The sequence below is a fragment of the Myotis yumanensis genome, unplaced genomic scaffold (genome assembly GCF_028538775.1).
Source record: "Myotis yumanensis isolate MYYU_CA2020_CCGP unplaced genomic scaffold, mMyoYum1.0.hap1 SCAF_5, whole genome shotgun sequence".
Lineage (NCBI taxonomy): Eukaryota > Metazoa > Chordata > Mammalia > Chiroptera > Vespertilionidae > Myotis > Myotis yumanensis.
Window position 1 is genome coordinate 70485680 of NW_027223756.1, and position 16376 is coordinate 70502055.

Here is a 16376-nt window from a genome sequence, read left to right on the forward strand (position 1 = left end):
AATGACTCTGATATTAGTCCGCTTAAAGCTGTCCCAGAGGCTCCTTACACTATCTTCACACTTTCGGATTCTTTTTTCATTTTGCTTTTCCAATTGGGTGTTTTTTGTCGAATCTTTGTTTTGATTCTTGTGCTCCTCTGGTCTGCTATTGGGTATAATATTCTTTATTTCAGTCCGTGTATGCTTACTTTCTAATTTCTTTATCGTAGCATCGAGGGTCTCATTAGTTTTCGTGAGGCTCTGCACAAATTTATGGCAAGCCCTCAAAATTGCGATTCTTAGCTCCATATCCTCCATTTCTGTCATGTTTTTTTGTCTCCGCATCTTTTATGCTTTCTTAGTGCACCCCCTTGTGGTCTCTGTGCGCAGTCTTGTTCTAGCCAAGCCTTAATTGTTGTAGTTAACACTAGAGGGATTTGACCACCAGGCCGACTGGCTGTGGAAATCAGCTGTGGGAAAACTTCAGTCCTCAGGGGAGGCGCTAGTCCAGCCCTTGCCGGAGGCGATCGGCAAATGGCTGTGCGCAGGGTTTGGGCGGGGCGGGCTCAACAGGGCGGGGGGAGGGAGCAGCTATGGCCGCTCTCAGTCCGTCCCCAGGGGCTCTGCCTCTCTGTCCCAGCAATCGCTGCAAACCTCGGAGGGGCCGTAGCCAGACAGTCCCGCTTCTCCCATTTGAGTCTGGGTCCCTAGAGACTCGCCCGGATCTGTAGCCCAGAGTCTGAGACTCGCTCCTGATTGAAAACGACAATCGCGCCCTCAGCCGCCAGCCCGCTTTGCGCGCGCACCCTCACCACCGCACCGCCGTACCTTTAAATTTTCCACACTGCGCCTCCGCTGAGCGTCGGAATGCTGTTGTTTTTGCTTCTAGTTGAAGAGACTCTCCTCAGCCAGCCTTCCCGTGGTTCTGGTTGATGTCCGTTCCGACTTTTAGTTGTATTTTTGAAGTGGTTGTCCACGGCGGCAGTCTCCGGTGTTTACCTATGCCGCCATCTTCGATTCCCTGGAAAGCTAATTTTAAGTTAACTGTATCATTTTCGTTTAATCCTCACCCAAGGATATTTTTTCCATTGATTTTTAGAGAGAGTGAAAAGGAACGGGGAGAGAGAGAGAAGCATCAATGTGAGAGAGACACATTTACTGGTTGCCTCCTGCACACGCCCCCACTGGGACTGGGGATCAAACCTGCACCTGAGGTACAACTGCATCGTATTTTTAATATTCTCATAGAAGTATAATCTCTTTACTGCATGAAAAATCAGAGACTAAATTAGGAGGGCCCCCCCCCCCCCCCCACCACCACCACTTCCCTAAATGTGACCTCTTACCCATGAAAGGAGAAAAATGGAGCTCTGGTCTTCTATGTGGGCTGCATGACTGAGAAATGTCTAAGTTCCTCTCTGATGATGTAATTATTTCCTGTCGTCTCATGGAGCCATTATTTGATAAGTTTTTTGTTAGAGTAGAATTTCAATGAAGCCATAATCATGATCTTGATCGTGAACAATTTGATTTTGTTCCATGGCCCCAACAATACTTTGATCCCCAAAAGGCAGGCATATCCTTTAGTGGGGGTCTAAACAGCTCAGAAGGAAAAAAACAACAACACATTAGTGCTTACCTATATGGGAGACTGATTTAATTCTTTGTTCAAAATGCCTTTCCTCCTGTTGTGCATGCTGTCAAGGGAAATCACCACCTAATACGCTGAAGGAGCAAAAACAAAACAAAGCCTTGACCAGGCATATCTCATTGTGCAGAGTGTCAGAACTGGCTGTTTCTTATGTGCACGTGTTGCCAAAGACAGACTTTATAATGTGATCGAAAGTGGAATAAAGAGCCATTAAAGTGTATATTAATTGGACATTTTTAAGCCCCTCAAATTAAATTTTTTTAATTTCTAAAAGGAAACGTCATCATGAAGCAGCTTTAAGTCAGGTGGTTAGCATTGTGGCTAAATGCTCAGGGTTAGGAGCCACACACACCGGGGTTCAAGTCCTAGATCAGGCATTTACTAATTAGGTAATTGGACATGCTCTTTCATCTCTCTAATCTTTGACTTCCTCTACTATAAAATGTGAAAATGAAATTACAGAGCCTATCATAAGATTGTTATGAGGACTGGAGCATGTAACGTACTTAGTGTCCAGTTATTTTATTTTTTTTAAATCAACCTTTTTGTTGTCTCCCGCTCCAAGACCCATTTTTAAAAAAACAACAAACATAAACTGCATTCTCCTTTAGAAATATGGATCCCAAGAGACATCATGTTTCCTGTTGAATAGGTATGACTATTTTTGTACATGGGTGTAGGAATAAGGGAAACCAAATGTCAGAGGATTTAGGAGAAAAGAAGTTATACGTAACTACATAAAACTCTCCTCGACTAGAGCTTTTAGTCTGGTTGAGGAAGGAAAAACTAACACATAGAATAGTTAGAGGATTATAAAAGCATTAAGGAGCAGAAATTCATAAGAGAAAAATATCCCTGGAACTAGGACAGATGGCAGGGGCTGAGTCGTTATAAATGGAATTGGAACTGAACCTACAAAGAACGAGGAGGAGGAAACCAGGGCATTGACGGAGGCCAAGGTTGATAGCATGAGCCAAACTCTAGAGGCAGGACTGAGAATGCCTGTGTTTTTTGTTTTTTTTGTTTTTTAATTTTGGTAAACTTATTGGGGTGACATTGGTTAATAAAACTGCATATATCTCGTGTACAATTCTATAAGATATCATCTGTGTCTACATTGTGTATCCACCACCCCAAGTCAAGTCTCCATTTGTCACCATCTATTTGGCCCCCCTTTTCCTCTTTTACCTCTCCCACCCCCTTTCCTCTGGTAACCACCATACCGTTGTCTGTGTCTGTGAGTTTTTGTTTGTCTTGTTTGTTTCTTTCAGTTTTATATATCACATATGAGTAAAATGATACGGTTCTTGACTTTTTCTGTCTGACTCATTTTGATTAGCATGATATTCTCAAGATCCACCCAGGCTGTCACACATGGCAGTATTTCATCTTGGCTTAGGGCTGAGTTGTGTTCCATTGTATGTCAGTTACCAGCTGCATAAAGATGTCTGCCAGATCTCCAGTCTCCAGTCCAGACCACTTCACTGAGGTACATAATATATGTTCCCGTCTCCTCTTGAATGTTTCAGACCCAGCATGTCCGAAAAGGAATTGGTCATCTTCAATATCGGCCTTTTCCAGTGTTTCCTCTTTCCAGATGTACAAATTGGAAACCTTAAAGCCACCCCTGACACCTCTGTCTCCTTCGCCAGACATATCCAGGCCCTCATTAAATTGATTCATTTCCTAATTAGCCTTCATCCACTCTGGCCTCCTTCAGGCTCTTTTCAAAATGCTGCTGTCCCTTCCAGGAGCATTAAAACTGTGAACTGGTTTTCCATTGCTCTTGTATCAAGACCACACTCATTACCCCGGACACCAGACCCTGCTTGGTGTGGCCGCTACCTGTCCTCAGCCTCACCAGCACCAGGTCCCCCTGACTGCACTCCAGCCACACATAGTCCTTCTTACCTACTTTAGGCCTTTTTGTTGTTGTTTAGCAAGACCTTTATTTCTTTTAAGTTTATTGTGGTAACGTTGGTAATAATATTATATAAATTTCAGACATACAACTTTATAATTCGATGTCTCTGTATTGCCTGTTTACAACCCAAAGTCTAGTTTCCTTCCATTACCGTATATGTGACTCCCCTTTATCCAGTTTGCTCTCTCCCATCCCCCACCCCCTCTGGTAACCAACATTCTGTTGTCTGAGTCTATGAGTTTGTTTTTGTTTTGTTTTGTTAGTTCATTTGTTCCTTTTCTGTTTTATATTCCACATAGAAGTGAAGTCATACCGTAGGCCTTCTTGCTGTAGGGACTTTGCACAAAATGTTCTCTACCTGGACTACTCTTCCCTCCTCTCCTTACCTAGTTACCTTCCCCTCATCCTTCAGCTCCTGCTCAGTAATTCGTCATTCTCAAGGAAGCCACCCCTGACTTCCCAGATTAGATCAGCCCCCAGGAAAGGCTCTTTCAGCACCGTATTTGTATGATTATTTGATTATATGTCTCCCCCACTGGACAGAGCAGGGATGCCTTTGCTCATCTTTGTACCCCTGTAGCTGGTACAGAGAAGGTACTCAACACATGTTGTCAATCCATCAGTTAGACATTCCTTTCAAATGTCTAGGGCAGAACAAGAGGGTCTCACAAGTGCCTCTAGCACTCTAGATGATAGAAAATAGTAGGGTATTTCCCTCTGCAGCTGAGTAGGAGGTCATTGGGAGCCTGATCTCCTACCCAGCTCCTGGGGCCTCCCCCAGCGTTGTGCATCACCGAGCTGATGAGTGAGCCGTGCTGCAGAGCTGAGACTAGAATACTTCCCTTGCCCGTGCCTTTGGGCCTGGGAGTTCTCATCAGTTTAACAGCTTGTCTGCAGTTCTTAGCCCGGTTGACCACTCCATTCTTGAAAGTCTCTCCCACATTGCTTTTCCCAGTGTTCTATTTCTAAATATTTTTCTTCTGTGTCTGAAAACATCTCGGCTCCTCTTCCCGTTCATTTGCTCCATCAGAACACTCTTTCCAGCATTCAGCCCTGATCTGGCACACTCCCCTCTCATGTTGCCATTTGTAAAAGGATAAAGTCTGAACCTCCTGGCATTTCCTAAGAGGCACTGCCAGTATCTCCAGTCTCATCTCCTGCCACCATCCCATATGTCCCCTGTACTTGTTACATCAAACCCTTTGGAGTTTACTGAATATCCCATGTTCTTTTATGCTTTTGGGCCTTTGCCTCCATCCTGAATGGCAGCCAAACCCCCTTGCGCCCATGCCCTTACCTACCAACTGTTCCCACCATCTACGTGCTGGGGAGTGTCTGCTGTTTTTGAAACATAGATCATGTCACTTACCGCCTTCTCAAGCATCCCTACCCCCACTCCCTCAAAGGCAGGAGAGTGCCTGGCAGATATTAGGCCTGTAATAAATATTTGGATAACTGAAAAGATAGTTCTTTTATTTTTTAATGATGCAGATAAATACTAACCCGAATGCCAAATAACACTCATGACAAACTAGGGTATCGCTGACCGAGCATTCACTCCTGAGATCAGGCCTGTGGATAGCCCGACATTAAATGTCAGGTTTATTACATAAATAACCATGACACTCTGAATGTGTTTCTTCTGTCTCACATAGTTATGTTTCCTTGTCACACTCTCCTAAAATGGGTTTCTAGTCATGACATGGTACTAAAATGTTGCTCCACACTTTAAATTGACATATCTGTCCTGAAAACTTTGAGAAATTTATTTTTGAGGTGATTTTTTTTTTCTTTTTAGATTTGCAAGAGAAGATTCTTATCCCGATCAAAATGTACGTGTTCCAAAGGCTCACGTCACAATACTCTTTTATGAGCTGTTAGAAAAGCCAAGCTCCAGGGCAGAGCAAGGAAGCACTAGAGGAAAAGCTGTTTTATGCATTTCCAGCTGCAAAAAGTAGTAACATTTCATGTGGGAGTGATGTATTCATCCTAGAATTTCTCCCCTCAAGGGATAATAGGACATTGCTTTTTCAGCTTTGAAAAGGGTATTACAAACATTCACTCCAAACACAAATACCACATTTGACCTCATTCTGCTCTCACTCAGCAAAATGTTTTTTCCTTACTATCATAAGAATTATTGATGATTCTGTTGGTGATATAATTTCTGATAAAGTTTTCAGGAAGCTTTGGAAATCATTAGGTGCTTTCACTGTGTTGCTAGATGTGAAGCAGAATTAGAATTACATGGTTTGGCTTTGGCTGGTATTACATTATGAAATTCATTGTGATTAGAAACAAGATTCAAAGGATAGGACTACATAAGCACTTTCCTGGTTTAAAAAAAAAGTGTTAATAGTGTTGATGCTGGGATTGCTCTCTTAAAATATTTACAGTTGATCTAGAAAAGAGACTGAAAGATTTTTTAAAATATATTTTTATTAAATATATATATATATAAATAGTTTTTATTGATTTCAGAGAAGAGATAAAAAGAGATAGAAACATCAATGATGAAAGAGAATCATTGATTGGCTGCCTCCTACACCCCCCCTCCCCCACCCCCCACCCCAGTGGGGATGGAGTCCACAAACCCGCAAACCTGGCATGTGCCCTGATTGGGAATCAAACCATGACCTCCTGGTTCACAGGTTGGCGCTCAAGTGCTGAGCCATGCCGGCCGGGCTGAAAGGAGATTTTTAGATCTTCTAGGAAGAAAGTAGAGTTGGTTGGCACAAGCTGAAAGAAAGTTCCACAACATTATGTGTGGGCAGAAGAGGAGCAGATGGGACCTCATTTCAATCAATTCAGCGTTTAAGTAGTTCCTCCTTTCTCCACCTGATGAAATGGTGTGATGTTCTGTTGAAGGGTCTGATTCTTATTTCTCATCCTACTAAGCTATTTGGTTTTAAAGTGTATATTTTCTCTCTCCATGTGCATACATAATATATCTGCATACATAAATTATTCATGTGTTTAAAAATCTTCACAGATTTTATTTTATAATTTTTCTGTTATTGCCCTGCTTTCATGTTTTTCTGCTCCTTCATTCCCCAATACCTTTCTTATTTTTAGACATTTTGTGGGAATAATGGGGTAGAGTATGTATTATGAAATATTGACAATTTTACTAAAATATTCTGTGCTACTGTTTTTTAAGAATGAAAATATCACTCAGGAGCTTTCTTTGTAAAAGTCAGTCATTACTTAGCTCCCAAACAGAGAGTTAAAATCTACCCACTGTATCCTTTTATGATATACTTTAAAATATACATGTTAAATATATTTTAATATATTTTATATATTTTAAGAGGTATTATAATCTGTCTTTTACTAACTGTGGGAGATGGGGCTTGGGAAAGAATAAACTAAGAGCTCATTCCAGGCATCAGAAAATACTGATAATTTAAGGTAACATTCTGGAGGTTATTTTCAATAACTCAAATAATTGATTGGCCCCCAAATAGCTGGTGTTTTTCTACTGAAAATATAATACTTTCAATAATTTTAATTTTCTCCTTATTTAATTCAGGCAAATTACAGATTTATCTTGTCTCATTCTGATGATGGGTAAGAAATTGTATTTAAACTGGGAAAAAAGAGCCCAAGACTTAAATTTTGCCATATTTAGGTATTCTGTAGTTGACCATGATCATTCTACAGGATGCACAGAGATCTTCAGAAAATTATTGTGTCAGTGCAGATGGATGCTGCCTTAAGAATACCGAATGAGCCGAGCCGGTGTGGCTCAGTGGTTGAGTGTCCACCCATGAACCAGGAGGTCATGGTTCGATTCCCAGTCAGGACATATGCCCGAGTTGCAAGATCAATCCCCAGTGTGGAGCATGCAGGAGGCAGCTGATCAATAACTCTCTCTCATCATTGATGTTTCTATTTCTCTCTCCCTCTCCCTTCCTCTCTGAAATCAATTTTAAAAAATATTTTTTTAAAAAGAATACCAAATGAAAATCCAAATCCGCAAATGCTGACTCACTAATTGCATAACTATGAGATTTATTGGGAGACTCCTTTATAATGGAAATCTCCCTCTTATTAAGATGACTGATTAAATGTTCAAAAATGTGATACAGCCAACTTTTTAGGAAGACACTTATTAATTTCCATTTATTCACAATAGTATAGGATAGATCTGTATTGTATCCTGTATTTTACATTTTGCTTATTTGGTTAAGGAGGGGTGGTATTTAATTGACTCAAAGTGCCCTTTTATGAACCTGGTAAAACCTTTCCAGTAGGTGGTTAGAACTGCAGCCCTAACTTACCCATTTGTAACTGTGGTTGCCATAGTACATCATAAATTTTGAGAGAGAAAAAAAGGAGTAATCATTAGCTGTTGTGCAATAGCAGCTCTCCACAGTCCAGAGTCTCAGTGAGTCAGTTCCTAGGGTAGCTCTGGGTCGGACGGGCTTCCTGTGTAATACTTAGCCTTGAACCAACGGTTACCCCGCCAAAGTCTAATATATAGTACTAGAGTTGCTGACCTGATTTCTTTTGGTGGAGCAATTACTGTGATGTCAACCATGCTGTTTTCTCCATTCTGTTACCTTTTGACTTATAACCTGGCCTGGTATTTAGGGGAGAAAAGAATAGGAATTTCTCCTGAGTCTGTTTCTTTCAGGAGATAATTCTTCTATGAGAATGTAATAGTTTTTCCGTACTGATAAGCCACACACCCTTCTTTATTTTCAGTTCTGCCCTAGTTGCCAACAGAGACATGACCATTGATTGGCTTTAAATCTCTTCCTAGTTTACAGGTCTTTAAGTGTACTTGAAATAGGGTCCTTTTCCATAAGGGAGGACATCCTAACAATTTAAGGACTGGTAAGGACGCTGTTTAACCCTGGGTTGACCCATTTGAAACCCTGAGTAAGTAAAGACAAAGTACTTGCCCCTTGCCCCTCTTCCCGTGTGCAGTAGGACCACTGAGTCCCAATGCAGTGAACTCTCAGTCCTCTGAAAGGAGCAAGACTGGATGGTCTTCAGACTTACTTTAGCATAAAGTCGGCAGGGGACAAACTAACTTAGAATCCAGCTGTAGATAACCAGAGAGAAACAAAGGTGCTGGGCCTGGAGCACCCCATACTCCCACCCACATCCTGCCACATGTTGTAAGAGTCTGGGAAGGCCCAGCCTGCTCATTCACACTGTTTCTTCTGAACCCCAGCACCTCTTTGTTTTTACCACCTCCCTCTCTGCTCTCTTTGCCCCTGTTTCTTCTGTTCCTTTAAGGTGAGTAAGTGCAACTAGAGAAAGGATGCGGATGTGATGTTTTCTAAATAAAGATGTTTTTTAATCAAGAGGGTTTTTAAATCAGAAAATTAAATTTGATTTATTATGTTTTCAAGTTCTGTGGCTCATGCAGAATGATAACCAAATAGTGTACATCTTGTTAGCAGTGGCCACTTCCTAAAGCTAAATTGTAATTTCTCGAGAGATCATGTGGCTGCAGAAGCTTATCATGAAGAGCTTAGTTTTCCAGGGTTTACCTACAATTTCAAATCCAAGCAAGTCTAAATTACTTTCATTTGCTCTAAAGACCATTTTTCTAAATTCCTTCATATTCATATCATTTCTATAAAGGCATGGCCATCTTGGACAAATATCACACCTAACAAAGATATATACTAGTAGGGATAAGGGAGGAACTTTGTAAATTGTAAGGTGTAAAGTGAATAGTCTGACCTGATTTCTGAGAATCCCATATTTCCATCTGGTGATACATGATTTTATTTTTTAGTGCATTTCCACCTTTATGAACATACTGATCTTAGAAGATTATCTACCGATTCTCTTTTCCATTTCTAGTCACCAGTGATTCATTGACTTTGACTGTAAATCAGCTGGAGCTTATGAAGGTATCACAGTGCCAGTGAGTCACAAAGGCATCTGCTAATTTTCATTCACTCTCAGAAAGGAATAAGTAGTTTTCCTTCTCAGGGGAGTTGAGTGATTATACTGCTTCATAGCCATTCTTTGTATCATATAACATTAAGATTTGACATGATTATTCTTAATTGACTTGGGACTAGACAGACAAGTCTCATATTTGGTTTCCCTTCAGATTTAATAACATACAGGCTTTGAGAAGTGAGCAGATTCATTTTTTCTTCTGAATATTACATAGCATTATTAAGAGTACAATACTGTGCAGAGAATATAAAGTTATGTCCCATTCTCTTGCTGAATCCATAAAGTATTGCCAGAAAGCTTATCTAAGCTCCCCTTTCCCATTTCATATTCTCCATTATCTCTTTCCTTTTTCTTCTCAGAATCTCTCCCAAACCAAAGAAGAATTTTTAGGATTCATATTCATTTATTTATTCAGTAAATATTTACTGAGGGTTTACACGCCAGGATAAGCATTGGGAATGCAATGGTGACAAGCATGATCGCACCCTTTCATAGAATTTATAGTCTAGTGCAGGGGTCAGGAGCCAGATCTTCCCCCACCGCCTGTCTTTGTAAATAAAGTGTTATTGGAATATAGCCATATACATTTATTTACATATTGTCTGTGGCTGCTTTTGCACTATAATGGCAGACTTATATTTAAGTAATTGCACCAGAGACGCTACGGTCTGCAAAGCCTAAAATGTTTGCCACTTGGCCCTTTACTAATAAATTTAACTAATCTCTGCTCTGATAGGTATGGTGGGGAAATAAGTGCAGGTGGGAATCTGAACAGCCTATCAACCTTGTTAAACATCGCACACCAGTAGTTTTATCGCTAGCTTTACCCAGTGGCCAGATAAGTTTCTATTGAACGAGTACAAAAAACATTTTACAAAGTATCATACTTTAAAAAGATATTAGCTTGTAAGAACATATAATAAATAACTTAAAAATGCAATGGATATTTAATTTTAAGGCATGCCTTTAACATTTATGTAAAACACTGTGTAATAACGAGAATGCTCGTGATCCGCCCACAATGTGTTAAGCAGGATGAATTCTCCTAGGGAAGTGGGCCAGTGGTGGAATGTTGTAGGAAGAGAAGTATTTTAGACGTCACTGTGGCTGCTGGGTAGAAAAATAATGAAGAAAGACAGTGAGTGCATGTGTTAGAATGAGAAGCACCAAAGCATAGTGGTTAAGAGCATGAGCTCTTGAGACATATGGCCTAGATTCAAATTTTTGACAAACCCCCCACCGCCCCCACCCCCGCCTCCCATGTACTGATTCTGACATTAGGTAACTTCTCTGTCAGGTTTTCTGTCTGTAAAATAGGGATGGTAATCATAGAAACTAACTCTTGGGATTAAGTTATATAAGTGAAGCACTTAAACTATAGTGTTTGTAATTGTCAATATTATTGCTGTTGTGGTAATCCTGTTAAGAGGTAAGGGTAGAGGAGAGAAGTGGGCAGATGGAGGAGCTATACAGGTGATAGGATTGGCAGGAATTCATGAGTGATTGGATGGCAGTAGGGTAGATAAAAGAGATTAGGAGGTAAGGATGAAATGCAGATGTGTACTTGATCAGTTGAGTGGATGGTGGTTCCAGTCCCCAAAGTAGGAAAGACAGTAATTGAAATAGGTTTATGATGTGGGGTCAATGTTAAGTTCAGTTTGGGATTTCTTAAATTGAGGTACCAGATTGATATAAGTAGAAATGATCAGGAAGCAATTGACAGTAAGGTCCAAAGATCAGAAGTGTGGTGTGGGCTAAAGAAATGGAAGTAGGAATGATCAGTATAAATCTGGTTGTCTAGTTTAGAAGCAGTATAATGCAGAATGAAGGTGGAATGACAGATAGACTTTTAACAGAACTGTAGAGAACATCAATAGCTAAAATTTAGACAAAGAACCCTTACGTTAAGAAAAGATCAAAATAGTTTTTGGAGGAAGATGAGCATGAAGTTTGAGTCCTACATTAAGTATTCCCTTGTTTAGGTAGCTAAATTTGAGAAATATTTAAATTTGCAATTTTTATGTAGACATAGGCCAACATACACTATACTATCTATAATAATAAAAGTGTAATATGCTAATGAGACCAGATGTCCTTACAGACGTCCTTTCTTCCGGACAAAGCTGCAGAGAGGGCAGAGGCCCCAGACCACGGTGGCGGGCGGGGGCCGGGGCCAAGGCCCTTGCATGAATTTCATGCATTGGGCCTCTAGTGTGTTTCATAATTTGGCTATCTTGATTTTATGTACTATCATATTCCACATTCTTCCAATATGTAATTTTTCCCTTGTAGGATATTAGGCAACATAGTGGATGCTATGGTTATAGATGTTGATATCTGATGACCTGTTTAATCTACTTTTTTATATTTTTTGACATTTCCTTCCCCTCATTTTTTACCTCCCCAGTTACTAATTTACTGCAGCCTTCATGTAAAAAATTGAAAAGGGGGAGAATGTGTTTCTCCTTTTTTGGGTCCAATATCTTAGAGTTTTATAATGATTTCTCTATTTTAATTTGTTTACAATACCGCCATAAGTGAGTATAATTTTGGAAAGAGCCAGGAGATGAATTGGAGAAATGGACACTTTTTCCAACATCACGATTACTTCTCAGCTTCAGTGCCTGCATCTCTAATACAGTGAGGTTTGGCTTCCTATCGTTAATAAGAGTTAATTCTCAAAAGAACCCTCAGGACTTCATGAATATAAGGTTTCTGGGAGCACTGCCTCCTACCTCTTCACCTCTGATCCTTATTAGGGCTCACAGGTCAGGCTCCAGCTAAGTCCCTCCTGGAGGGAGTGCTGATCAGAAAGGCCTGATCCAGAAGCCTTATCTGCCTATAACACATGCCTAAAGAAAAGCATCATATTTATAGAATCAGGCTGAGTGTTGCATTTTTTTATGTTCAGTTTTGTGTTATCAGAGGAAAATTGTGAAACAACTTTGAAATGGACCAAAAAGATTACTGAGTATACTATCTGACTCAGCTTTCTAAGGTTACCTCGCCCTTTTATTATCTTTGAGCTCTTTTACAATCCTGTAAGTGATAGAAAACTGAAAGTAATGGAAAAGGTTCTTGTTCATTGAAAAGGAAATTGTGTACTGTGGAATGCAATTGGTTATTGCCCTCTGGATAGTTACCAATTTTACCCGTTTTGCATCTACTTGTAAATTCTTTGCAGTACTCTTTTTTTTTAAATTTTAAGATTTTAATTGACCAAAAATCTATTCCAATCTCACAGTGCCAAACTGGAAGTGGTTATGAGTGCTCCTTTTTTGCTGTATTCTTGATGTTTATATATTTGTCTGTTCCTTGAATTTACCTTTCAACCAGTTATAACATCTATAGATTTCCCTTTTAGTTAATTGAATCCATTGAAATCTATGTCCCATGTGCAAAAAAATTCTCTCGCTATATATACACATGTATGTTTATACATGCATATAACATCTCTAGAAAAATTTATAGAAACTGCTGGTTATGATGGCCTCTACAGAAGGGAAGGCAGGAAAACTTGCTTTTTGCAATTTGCCCTTTTGAATCCTTTGGGTTTTGTATCAAATGCTTATAGTAACTGAACAAATAGATAAATTTTTAAAATTTATTACTCGCCCTAGCTGTTTTGGCTCAGTGGATAGAGCGTCAGCCTGGGGACTGAAGGGTCCCAGGTTCAATTCCAGTCAAGCGCACATGCCCGGGTTGTGGGCTCAATCCCCAGTGGGGGTCGTGCAGGAGGCAGCCGACCAATGGTTCTCTCTCATCATTGATATTTCTTTCTCTCCCTCTCCCTCTCTGAAATCAATAAAAATATATTCTTAAAAAATTCATTACTGAACTCTAAAATCAGTTCTTAGCTAGTCCTTACCAAAACATCAACATCAACTAAATTCACATTTAAATTAACTGACTCTGAAAGGAGATCTTTGTCCCTAAATAAACTACCAGTACATAACAACTTACCTGTCAACATCCTACCTACAGCCTTATTTCTGTACCTTTTTTTTTTTAATATATTTTATTGATTTTTTTCACAGAGCGGAAGGGAGAGAGATAGAGAGTTAGAAACATCGATGAGAGAGAAACACCGACCAGCTGCCTCCTGCACATCTCCTACTGGGGATGTGCCCGCAACCCAGGTACATGCCCTTGACCGGAATCGAACCTGGGACCTTTCAGTCCGCAGGCCGACGCTCTGTCCACTGAGCCAAACCGGTTTCGGCTTATTTCTGTACCTTTTAAAGCAAAGCTTTCACCTCTATTTTTAAGATAACTCTAACACTGTAGAAACATTTGGTCAGATGGTACCTATTCTATTTTGAATCTATTAAAGGATCACAATCTTAGTGTGGAGTGAGGTGGTAAACCAATTAGCCTGTTTTGCAGTTGTTCTAAATTCACATTATCAATTCACCTTGCCTCTTGCCCAGCTATGCATACTCAATAACTCCCCTGGTCTAATTATAGCTAGCGGCTCTCCCTTTAAGCGAGGGGTTCTCAAGCTCCGATGCACAGTAAAATCGCCTGGGAGCTTTTAAAAATCAGGATGCCCAGAACAATTAAATCATAAAGTCTGGGGGTGGGAAACCGGTACTTTTTAAAGCCACTGGGGTGATGCTCAGGTTGAAAAGACTGCTTCATGCAGAGAACAGTACTGGTTTAGCAGGAACTTCATATACTGCACCTTGGGAGCAAAAGCACTGTGAGTCCCTGACTGGAAGATCAGTATTCGTGATGAGGAGGGTCCACACAGAAAAGGGGGCAGCCTTTACCAAGTCTTCTTATGTGGAGAACCTGTTTTCCCCTGGGTCACCTCTGGAATGGGAGAAAGAAGGGATTGGGTGTGATTTAAAAGCCCAAACTGACTTGGTTATAGTTATTAGAGCTTTTTTTAAAAAAAAAAAAAAATAGTTCTCAATTCAGCTGAGGTTTCACTGAGTAGAAAATACCAAATTGGGACTGCTGGGTGCATATGCCTGCCTTGTTCCTCTGCCATTAGGGGCACAAAGCCAGCCTAGTGATGAGTGGCATCTAATACCACTGCCACCATATGGCTGAATTACTGACACAAAGCTATATCTGTTGTACACTGGTCAGCTGGGAAAACCACATATTGTACAACTAGAAGCCCGATGCATGAAATTCGTGCAAGAGTAGGCCTTCCTTCCCCTGGCTGCCGGCACCGGCTTCCCTCTGGAACCTGGGACCCAGGCTTTCCTCGAAGCCCCGGCTTTATCTGGAAGGATGTCGGGTCTAATTAGCATATTACACTTTTATTATTATAGATGTGACCTATTAAGTGTCTATTACTGTCAGAGGTCCTAGAACTTCACTGCTCTACCCCACAACACTGGGCTTTGTGAAGAGGTCTTTGGTAGAGAGTTAGTTTCAGAAGGGGAGACGTAAACAATGCATCCATCATGCATTTCCTTGAAGATGGTAAAGCAGGGAAATAGTCTATCTCTTGGCATGCCCTTCACTCCCCGAAAGGTATCTTCTCATGGGAAGTCCTGATTACTGGCCTGCTTCGGTTTCATGCTTTAAACCGTTTTATTGTTGCCTCCGCCATTTTTAAAACATGAAAATTGGTATCATGAACTCTGCTGTGGTTTGCCTTCATGTACTCATTGTATATCCCCCTCCCTTTTGTATAGGAAGACAGAGATGTCAATAACCCCATGCCTAACCGAGGAGGCAATGGACTAGTTCCTGGGGATGACAGATTCAAACCTGTGGTACCCTGGCCTCATGTTGAAGGAGTAGAAGTGGACTTAGAATCTATTAGAAGAAAACACAAGGCCAAAAATGAACAAGAGCACCATGCTGGAGGAGAGAACCAGAGAGACATAATGCAGAGGCAGTATCTCACTTTTAAGCCTCAGACATTCACCTACCGGGATCCTGTGCTACGCCCCGGGATCCTCGGTAACTTTGAACCCAAAGAACCTGAGCCTCATGGAGTGGTTGGTGGCCCTGGAGAGAATGCCAAGCCATTGGTTTTGGGACCAGAACTCAAACATGCAGTTCAAGCCAGCATTAAAGAGTTTGGATTTAACATGGTGGCAAGTGACATGATCTCCCTGGACCGCAGCGTCAATGACCTACGGCAAGAAGAGTAAGCACACGTCCTCTTCTTTCTAAAACGGGGGCAGCTATTGTTTGATAGATATTTAGTTAGATGCTTAGAATGGAGAAAAATATCTGTGCCTTTATTTCAAGGAAATAAGAGGATCTTTGGTCTGCAAAATGGCCAGAGGAAGAGATCTCTCCATTTATGTCTGCTAGGATATGGAAGGTATGTCGTAGAGAATTCTGGGATCTTCCCCATGAGCCTTGCTCAGAATCTGGTCCTCAGACTGGCATCAGTCTGTGAGATTTTTGTTACCAGTCCACAGTGAGAAAATGAGCTGGCACCAGGATGTAAATCAACTACTAAGTACTGTGTTTAGTTCAACTGACAACCTCATGACAAAATTTTGTTGGTGTGCTGCTTTTCATTCTGGATCTAGCTCCTTATTTTGTTGTGGAACAAGAGAAATAGTAACACTGCTCTAGACTAATACAATTAACTAGATATTTATGTGTCCATTCATTTCTTTCCTCTCAACACCAAAACTCGTGAGTATGCAAAGGGAGCATGCAGACCGATAAAATTATGGCCTAAACTTTCAAATTCTTTTCATGTAGTTTAATTTAAAAGAAAAGATTTCCAAGTCTTAGCTTTCAATAGATGGTAATTATTGAATGAACTCAAAGCTTTTCTCTTTCAGTTTATTCAATAACTGGTTCTACTCCTCTAGGATCTAAATCGTGTCCATCAATGTGGATGCATATTTAATTCACTGCTACTAGAAAACTTACAAAATGTATTCCTGATGATGCATTATTAAC

At 40.5% G+C, this 16376-nt stretch overlaps 1 protein-coding gene across 2 annotated transcripts in view; it reads left to right on the top strand.

Moving 5' to 3' along the window:
* GALNT7 (polypeptide N-acetylgalactosaminyltransferase 7) overlaps positions 1–16376 on the top strand; it is a 134874-nt gene that overhangs the window by 51230 nt on the left and 67268 nt on the right. For both annotated transcript variants that reach the window (XM_070415473.1, XM_070415472.1), the window contains exon 2: positions 15140–15600. In XM_070415473.1, the coding sequence (XP_070271574.1) occupies positions 15140–15600 (461 nt within the window). The remainder of the gene's footprint in view (positions 1–15139; positions 15601–16376) is intronic.